The following is a 10,504-nucleotide window of genomic DNA, read 5'->3' on the forward strand; positions in this document are numbered from 1 at the left end:
TTATAATCAGTTTCGTATCTTTATTTATTGAGTGTCTTTACCCCTTACCATATCTAGTACCCTCTACATTCTAAGATTTGCAATTTCTATTTCTGATGTTAGATAACTTTTTAAAGTAAGAAATATTAAAATCAAGCAGAATATAATAATGAAAATTTCTTAAGATATACTTACTAAAAACTTATCGTTCTGTTAATACACTGTCTGTAGGTTGCACATATAATATGAAAAAGTATGTTTTTGTAGGCTACTTTTAAATCTAGAATAGAGGAGGTTAAGAAGGTTGTGATAACCATGAGCTCTTTTTTTTTTTTTTTTTTTGAGACAAGGTCTCACTCTGTTGCCCAGGCTGGAGTGCAGTGGCACAATCATAGCTTACTGCACCCTTGAACTCTTGGGCTCAAGCAAGCCTTCCACTTCAGCCTTCCAAGTAGCTGGGACCACACCTGGCTAATTTTTAAATATTTTTGTAGAGATGGGGTCTCACTACATTGCCCAGCCTAGTCTTGAACCCCTAGCCTCAAGTGATCCTCCCACCTCAGCCTGCCTAAGTGCTGGGATTACAGGTGTGAGCCACTGAGCCCAGCCCTCTTTTATTTCTTTTGATAGTACACTCATAATCATGAAACTATCATTTATGGATGTGAGATTGTGCTTTTGGATTCTTATTTTTTCTTTATAAAATACCTTTTGTTCTCTTACTGGAGAAAACATTGTTGGATTATAAATGATAATAAGGAATGAGGATATACATACTATAATAACTATTCAGATATGTTATTTTCATATTTTATTTAACTGTAGCCATGCCACAATAATTTAGAGTTTTAAAGAACAAGTTTGATTAAATCTAAACTTTGTACAATCCTGAATTGAGAAGTTTCCTGTATTTTATTATGACACAATCTTTTACCTAAAAATAGAGTAATTATGAATTGAGAAAACATAGCTATTAATTTCATACTCTTATTTGTTAAGTAGGTTTTGTCTGGAAAACTGTTCGTCTTTAAAGGAGCTTTGTACCTTTGTATTCTTTTCATTTGTCCTTGTTTATATAATTTTAAACTCTGTTTATGGATTTGGGGTTCGAACTATGCTTAATAATAAATTAAGGCATTGAATGAGGTACCTAGATAGTATTTTGATTAATTTTATTCTCCCATTCTTAATGTGCATGTAACTGGAAAATTAAGAGTAACTTCCAAGGGATCTACTACAAAAGTAAGGGTAATATGATCTGTTTGAAAACACTGAAGGCGTGTAGCAGTGTTGTCATGAATTCTCCAGTAGATATTTTCAGCACTTACTTACATGGGAAGTTAGAGCAGAATAAGATGCACCTGTAAAGCTAAATGCCACTTATTTGCATATGTATGAAATGCAGGATGAATTTACCATAGTTATATAAAGGGTACTTGTAGAAATGTATTAGAAAAATGTATGAATTTTTTAATTATATCTAGAAATTAACCTTATACATTTAACTTTAAATCATTAATAGTGGTTTAACACCATAAGCGGATGTTTATGCATCATCATTTTATGAACAAAAGACATTCTAATTTTAGAAATAAAGTGATTCAAAAGAGAATAAAATATCTTATTTTTTCTTTTAAAATTGATTTGTTTAGCCCATTACACGATAATAGCTCAAGCTTGTGTGATTTTTCCCTAAAAACTTGGTTTATAAATGTCACATTTATAATATGAAGAAATTAATCATCCATAGTTTATTTATCTAATTTCTAAATACCCATGGAAGAAAATGAATTTAATGCAATGTAGTGGTATATTACTTGGTTTTGAGTGTGGGAAAATTTATATGGTCTTTCTAAAACAGCACTATCAGTAGAAATATAATGCGAGCTACATATGCAATTTTAAATTTTCTAATAGCCACATTTTAAAAAGTAAATGGATGCAATTTATTTTGATAATATAATTTAGTCTACTGTATTTGAATTTTTATCATTTCAACATGTAATCAATCTGAAAATTATTAATGAGATATTTTATGTACTTTTTTCTGTAATAAGCCTTTGTAATCAGGTATGTACTTTATATATACAACATATCTTCTGATGCTGAATTTTAACTGGAAATACTTGATCTGTGTTTAGCTTTTGTAAAATTTACTGTTGAACAAAGTGGACCAATGTGACCAAGGTGTTCCAAACGTATTTTAAAATTTGAAGACAAATAAAAGGGAACTCAAAGTAAATTTGGATACACACATACAACAGAATACTCCTCAGCCATTAAAAAATGATGAAATAGTAAAATTGGGGGAATTTTGACATTATTAGGATGATATAATGACCAAGGGACAAATACAATTTTAGTTTGGTTAAGAGATAAGATAGTCACGTTGCTGATTTTACTATGTATAGAGGTTATCTTTTCCTTTTTAAGATTTTGAAACTTTAATTAGTTAACCCACTGACCTAGTTTATATTAGCTGTATAACTTTCTCTTCCTGTGTTTTGTTTTGTTTTGTTTTGTTTTTTGCTTTTTAAACTGCAGCGTTTTGAGGAGTCTTGGAGTAGCAAGCTAATCTTTGGAAGAAAGGAAAATATAAACCTGAAAACTAATAATTTAAAGAACATCTTTTCAGGTTGTCATTTGAAAAATACTTGGTTTCTGATCACTGATTTGAGTTGGGTGTCAAATGTTTGATATGTTTTGTAAATTAGGTGAAGGTGAATGGGTAGGTTCTAAACTGCTTGGGTTTACCGCACTCTGGAGCATTGCAGAAGAATGGGATGTTGGAAGGAAGTGCTGAAACATAATTATTGGCTTGCCTATAGGAGGGTGCTACATAATTTTAGAAGGTGTCAAGAAATTGACACAGTCTGAATTAGTTCTGTTGAGTTGCAAAAAAACATAAAGTTTCTTGATTCTGAAAATAAGAAATATGTTCCCAGAAATCTCATCTAGTTAATGTGCATTTAAAATCATTTATGTCTCTTGTTACTACAATAATAGCCATTGAAAGAATCCTTTTTATTAGAATCTTATTTACAAGTATGATTAGCTTCTACTTAAAGAATAAATTATTATTATACTTGATCTTAGGCAAAAGGCCAACAAGTGATCAGAATAAATTATTTTAAGAAAAAACTAATTATAATTGATATTTGGAATTGGAAGCACAATTTCCTTTAGAGCAATTCTATGAATGGTTGTTTTGACTCTCACGGCAGCCCACAAAAGACAGTTTGAAACACAATTTATGCAGTGTCAATAGTACTGACCTGACTTTGGACCTTGGAGGCAGGGGCTTCAGGTGATAGTGATACCCGAGTGGAGTTTTTACTCCATTTCCGTTCCGTAAGGCTATAGGCATTTGAAAGAGGAAACTTCTTTGGCAACCCTCCTCCTTCCTTTCTACAGAATATTTCACTATTTCTAGCTTATACGTTTTCTAAAATATTCTCTGTAATTTATTTTGAAATGGAGTTTTTTTTATCTTTTACAGATATGAGTAAAATTAACCTAATCAGAATGTTAGTTCCTGAAAACATTGACACGTACCTTATCCACATGGCAATTGAGATCCTTAAACATGGTACTGACAGCAGACTTCAGCCTTCATGTGATGTCAACAAAAGGAGATGTTTTCCCAGTTCTGAAGAGATCTCTTCAAGTTCTAAGAGAAGCAAGGAAGAAGTAGGCATCAATACTAAGCTGTTAATTATATAGAGAATTTTCATATAGTGTCAGTTTCTTCAATTTGCATATCCTAGTACTAGAATGCTGTATTTTTTGAACTGTTATGAATTCTGATGTGATTACTTTCTCTATGGGCCACATTTCCTTTATTTTTCATAAATATGATCTGAGAAAAGTGATTTTGAAAAAAAAGACAGTAAAAGGGATGTTTAGTCCATCTGTTTAGCTCACTGTATAGAATGTCAGCTTAAATTTTACCTGTACCTCATATTGACCATATAGCCTGGAAAAATCTTCCTTTCGGATGTATAGTTAATGAATTTAAGCATATGGCAGTTTATGTAGTTAATGAAAGTGAAAACAAATTGTGTTATAAATACCTCCCAGACTGGTTTATTATCATTCTGTCATTCATCATCATCTGTTACTATGATACGAATATCTGAGGTACAAGGATTACTGTTACTTGTGGCTCTCAGCATTTCCTAGTGCTTTTGCATGATCATAGATAGATTACAAATTTAGTATTATGTTAGATGTTAAAATCAAATGCTTCAAAAATAATTGCTCTATGTATGGCATGAGATAAATAGCAATCAGAGATATTATTTAGTAATATGACTCTATTAAATAATGGCATAAATTTAAAAATTTGACCTTCGGTATCTTCTGGATCTAAAATTACATGACTCCATTATAAATGTTTTTGAAATGATTAACTAAAAAATTGTTTGAATTCTTAGTTGGTAAATTCAGTGTGGCAGTAGGTGGTGGTGATTATTTGTATTAGAGAATTAGGAATTACACTTTAGTTCTGAGGTAATCTTTATAGGCTGTTCGGCAGTTAAACTGCTACTTTTTTGAATTGCTTAAAAATAAGGGGAGCTGGTCTTTTTAAATTCTGTACTTGAGTTAGATCTGTATATAGAGTCATGTCCTAGATAATCTAATGAAATTTAATTAGTAGGAAATCTTTATATTGTTCATAACTGAACTAGCTATAAGAGGAACATTAAAGAAAACATATTTTGGGTGGAGGTAATGAAATTTAGCTTCTAATGCTCAGCCTTCTGTTTCTGTAATCTATACCAGCTGCCTAAGACCCTCTTATTTTTTCCCAGCTTCAACCTGTCAATACAGGAAAAGGTGTAACTTACTATTTTTCCTCAATATTGAAGCACATTTGTAGTAAAATATTATTTTAACTATATATTGCCATTTTTGCTTTTCCCCTATTTCAGTAACATTACATGTCAACAAGAGAATGGGGGGTATTGTGGGGATTTGGGTGGGAAGAAATTTTACTAAGCTTACTGGATTCTTAAAGGTCTACCTTATTTGGCCCCTTTTTCCTATTTAGGGAAACAATGGTGTTGGGACTAGGAAGTAGAGGTGAGTGAGTCATCCAAAGGATCTGTCTTCATCAGCCTCCCTTTATGAAAAGCTGATTTCTGTAGAGTGTTGGAGGCCTACTTTCAGAATCTGTCATATGTTAGCATTCATCTTCTCTACTGACCTGATTTATATCCCTTAGTCTGTTTCATTTTATAATTATGAGGCTTCTGACAAAGGATAAAGTCATTAGAACAAATCCTTTTTATTAGTTGACGTATTGTTATGTTTACATCTCTTGTGTTTGCTATTAAGATAGAAGCTCAATCATGTCTTTGTTTAACAGAAAGGTGATGTCTTGGCATTGATAATGCGGATTCAATATCCATAGGTACATGGTGGATTCTTTAAATATTTAGTGTTCTTTTATTTCTGGAAAGTTTTCTTAAATGATAGTTTTTTAAAAAATTTTCTATAAAGTTTTCTTAAATCATGCTTTTTAGTGTTTTATTCCATTACTTTGTATTTCTTCTTCAGGAACTCCTCCTATACATGTATGTTGGATCTTCTTTACCCAGCTTCAATATTTGTCACTTTTCATGCATTCTTTTTATTTCTTCATTTCTCTTTAATTTAAATTTTTTTCTTCCTTTTCACCTTCTATTTCTCTTTTAACATAATCAGTTGTATTTATTTCTGTATTCCACATAGCTTTGTATTCACTTATTTTTAAATTATTTTTTAAAGGTTTTAGATTTAAAAATTCTTTTTTTGTTTATATAGAGAGATATTATTTTATTTTATTTTTAACAAAGGAGCAACCCTATTAACTGAAGACTTCTGTAATTTTTTCTTTTATTTCTGATTCTTTCCTCAGTTTTCCCCCTCAGTATTCCCCCAGTTTTGAATTTTTCTAATTTTGATTTGTGATGTCTTTTTGTGTTTTAGATAATTTTCCTAATGTTTTCCAGTTCATTTTGAAAGGCTACAGTTTTATTCTGTATCTAAGCAAGTCTTTCTGGTGTCAAAGATTTGACCTTGATACTTTTCTTTTGCTCGTTTTCATATGAAATTAGTTTTCCTGTACTTTCAAAAGAAGGCATGGTTCAGGATGGTTTTCCCAATTTCACATCTGTCTCTAATGTTTTTGTATAATGTCTAAAATATGGAAACTTGGTTTATGAGATCTACTCTGCCATTTTTATCTAGGCTTTGTCTCCCTTTGGTCTCTGTTGTACCTGTCCTGCTTGGTTTTGATTTAACTCCAGTGGTTTCTCCTGAATGTGGAGCCTTCTCCTAGAAGGCAGCCTCAGCTAGTCCCAGGGTTCAGAGTAGCCAGCTGCGCTCTTCACCTAAGAGATCACTGTGGATTCGTTGTACTCGCTATTGGCTTGGACAAAAGCTCTCCCATTTTCAGATGCTATTATCAGATTAATCTCTCATTAATCTGTCTTCCCAGTGTTTGCCTGTGGGCTGTCTTGGGGTTCTCTTCTTATCAGACACCTCCCTGCTTGCCTCTGCTTTCTCCCATACAGATGTCAGTACTGTGCAGGTCTTAATTGCTGTTGGTGGTTTGCCCCTACATTGTTACAGTTTTAGTTTCCCAAGGATACCTTTACACTTGATTTTGTTGTAAATGTCAACAATGGATTTGGGGTTTTACTATCTAGTTCTGTCTTAATTCTGGAATTCAGAAAGATTAAAAGCTCTGCTGCTGCTGCTGCTGCCACCGTCTTCCCAGTACCCTCTCGTCCTGTGTCATTTTTTTTCTTATTTTTCTTGACTGTACAATTTTATACAAATTGTTTTGTAGAAGATTTATTTACAGATGCTGATTCACAGGTAAAATTGACGTATGAAAATAGTTTTCATGACAAATGCATCAGGCTTGGTAACTAAATATATGGATTGACCTTGTTTATAAATGAAATTAAATGTGAACATAACTTACATATTTCTGTATTTGCTTCATCCGTATGTGCACATATAATCAGCAAATGAGTTGATGTTTCAACTTAATGGTAATAGCTTGGTAACAGAGTTGAGAGTATTAAAAAGATGTAAAGAGGCCCTTAAAATTTTGTTGCTGGGAATTTTAGTAGTCTACTGATGAAGGAAGTAGACACTGGAAGACATTGTTTCTATGAGGTAACTTAGATCTCATACTGAAGACTTCTTCAAATATTTATTGTTGACACTCAAAAGACACACTCAGTGTAAGTAATACCCCTTTTCTCAATGAAATGAGATCATTATTATAATTCCATTATAAATGCTGATGATCATGTTTGTAGAAATACAGAAGACTTGAAATGATATTAGCTACCAATTAATGAGTGTGAAGAAGAAATCAGGATTTCACTATTTTACATTTATTCTTATTTAACTCCAAATAATTCAGTGATGTTATGTACTATTATTTCCATTTCTCTGTGAAGACGTTGAAGCTTAAGTAACATGCATAATAAGGTCATACATTTAGCAAGTGGCTCAATTAAAGTTCAAACCTGGTTCTGCCTGATTTCAAAGTCTATGCTACTCCATGGTATTAGGCTACATACAACATGACTTAGGGTTTCTTCCTCTGCTCTATTACTGTTCAGATGTCCTCCTCTTTTGGCAGTGTTGGAGAAAATTTTTGCAATCTATCCATCTGACAAAGGTCCAATATCTAGGATCTACAAGGAACCTAAACAAATTTACAAGAAAAAAAAAAAAAACCATTAAAAAGTGGGCAAAGGACTTGATCAGACACATCTCAAAAGAAGACATTTATGTAGCCAACAAACATGAAAAAAAGCTCAACATCACGGATCATTAGAAAAATGCAAAATGCCTTTTCTGTATGCCACCTTATATCCCCAATATTTATTATTTCTAAGTCATAGTATCTTACAGTGTGTATAAGTCTCATCTATTCTTTTGATTTTCTCTTCCCTGCTTGCAGTTGGGTACCTAGGAACAAAGTTGCAGTCTTAGCCAGTTTTTTCTTTAGCCTTTGCTGATATGTACAAAGCCCTTTTTTCTACCCTGGATTTTTTTACTTAAGCTGAAACAGCTAAGTTTTTTAAATATGAAGTTTCAGAGTCTTCTGCCAAGGATCTTTTGCTATTTTCCTACTGTTAAATATTTCAAAGCCTTTTTTAAACATAGAAAATATAATCAAACATAGCAAGCATCTGATGAACAATATCTAGATAGTCTTCATTCTTGAAATGGAATAAATGGTATTTTTGTATTTTAGGCTAACAGACACATTGTACCTTAGATAAGGCCAAACTTCTCATAAAATTTCTCAATTACTTTTATTAATAATAACCCCAAATTAACTCTGGATTCCAGGATGTACTCATGATGGAATGATTTCTCTGTTGTGTTATCCCGAGGATCTAATACTCTGAGATAACACAAATGTATGCCACTTTAGGCTTATGAAACACTTACTTAAAATTATTTAATTCTTTTTCATGTGCAGATGGTATTGTACCCAAACACTACCTTTTTTGTTTGTTTTGTTTTTTGTTTTGTTTTGTTTTGTTTTGTTTGAGACAGGGTCTTACGCAGCCCAGACTGGAGTGCAGTGGCATGACTATAGCTCACTGCAGACTTGACCTCCTGGGCTCCAATAATCCTCCCAAAGTGTTGGGATTGCAGGCATGACCCACCACACTCAGCCTTAAAATTTTTTTTTTCAAGGATGTTTAACCTGAGGTTTAGAAGCTCTTTGGCATGTGAACTGCTGAAATGTGTGCGAAAGTGTGCACGTTACTCTTTTTTTCTGGGAAGTGGATCTATAGTGATTCTCAGATGAGTCTATGAGACAAGAAACTTTTATTTTTTCCATTTATTTAGCAAATGTTTGTTAAGCATACTATGCCTTGGCCACTCTACAGGGTGCTGATTGGACAAGTCTGTCTACCTCCCATTGTAGATGTTAGAAGCTATATTCTTTTCACATGCATAATATAACTCTTTGTGTGTGTATACATGCCCAGGCATGTTCCTTCCTCAAAACATTAAATTCACCATTTTGGTCAACTCAAAGCAAGTACACCATGGGATATAGATCTGAAATAATATCTAGATTTTTACTTACTGAATGTCTTGAGTGTCTTGAGTGTCTAAGACTACATGATGAGATGGCAAGTAATTGCCTAGAGAAATGATGTAGTGATTTTGTGTCTCTTATATTTATTTACTTTTTGATCCAGAAATAAATTATATAGATAACCACTATTTTGTTTTTGTTTTTGTTTTTTTTTTTTGGATGGAGGAGAAAGGATGGGTGTATATTCAGGAACCTATGTTACTTGTTTGCAACTAATACGCCTTCTCAGTAGTACAAAGATTTGATTTCTTTTCTTTCTATTTCCTATAGACTTCATCTGCAGAGAGAAAGAGACAATTACCTGTGTGGTTTGCCAAAGGAAGTCATACCAGCAAGAAATTAATGGACAAAACGGAAAGGGGAGGCCTTTTTAGTTAAGCTGGCAATTACCGGAACAATTAATGTTTCTTGCTGTATTACAAGAGGAGAGTTATATTTTATTTCTGAAGAGTAAGGAATAGTATTTTGACTTAAAAATGATTCTGATTACAAAGTTCACTGTTTATTGAAGAACTAGCATCTTAAATCAGCCTTCCGCAATTCACGTAAAGTTTCTGGGTCTTCTGGAAGGCTACGTGAGTACATTACCTAATAGAATATTAAATTAGACTTCCTGTAAGATTGCTTTAAGAAACTGTTACTGTCCTATTTTCTAATCTCTTTATTAAAACAGTGTATTTGGAAAATGTTATGTGCTGTGATTTGATATAGATAACAGATTAGTAGTTACATGGTAATTATGTGATATAAAATATTCATATATTATCAAAATTCTGTTTTGTAAATGTAAGAAAGCATAGTTATTTTACAAATTATCTTTACTATCTTTTGAAGACGCTCTTAAACACATTGTTAAATGGTATTAGTTAACCAGGCCAGTGAAAATGAAACCACATTTTCGGTGCCATTAAATAGGGGAAAAAAATGTAAAAAATGTAAAACGGATACCAATTGCACTAGGCAACTGTACATTTTGTATTTTATATACAATTTCTATTATTTTTCAAATAATAAAACAATGTTTTTCACACTGAATATTATAGATATATATTTTTTATTTTTTAGCTTTCATTTACTTAATTACTTTAAGTACCTTTATTTTTCAAGGATGTCAGAATTTGATTCTAATCTCTCTTATGTAGCACATGTGACTTAATTTAAAACCTTTACTGTGACACAGAGTTGGGCAAACAATGGTTATTTAACTTTAAGCAGTTCACTATACATTTCAAAGCCTTTGATTGGCTTTCTTGTAAATAAAAATGTCTTGTTAAGAAACAAATTTATCTGTCATAGAAGAACTAGAAAATCCAGGGAAGTGAGAAAAATGAAAATAAAAATCATTCATAATTTTACTAGTAGCTAATCACAGTCAACCTCTTTTGTGTATCC

At 32.2% G+C, this 10,504-nt stretch overlaps 1 protein-coding gene across 5 annotated transcripts in view; it reads left to right on the top strand.

Annotated features, from left to right (window-relative positions):
* WRN (WRN RecQ like helicase) overlaps positions 1-10,147 on the top strand; it is a 140,799-nt gene extending 130,652 nt beyond the window's left edge. For 4 of the 5 annotated variants that reach the window (XM_030938104.1, XM_030938105.1, XM_010370864.2 and 1 more), the window contains 2 exons: positions 3,479-3,669; positions 9,383-10,147. In XM_030938104.1, the coding sequence (XP_030793964.1) occupies positions 3,479-3,669; positions 9,383-9,490 (299 nt within the window). In that variant the 3' untranslated portion in view covers positions 9,491-10,147. Of the gene's footprint in view, positions 1-3,478; positions 3,670-5,032; positions 5,065-9,382 lie in introns of all 5 variants that reach the window. The other variant, XM_010370865.2, reaches the window with a different exon arrangement.
* Positions 10,148-10,504: the final 357 nt, after the last annotated feature.

Source organism: Rhinopithecus roxellana, chromosome 9 (assembly GCF_007565055.1).
Source record: "Rhinopithecus roxellana isolate Shanxi Qingling chromosome 9, ASM756505v1, whole genome shotgun sequence".
Lineage (NCBI taxonomy): Eukaryota > Metazoa > Chordata > Mammalia > Primates > Cercopithecidae > Rhinopithecus > Rhinopithecus roxellana.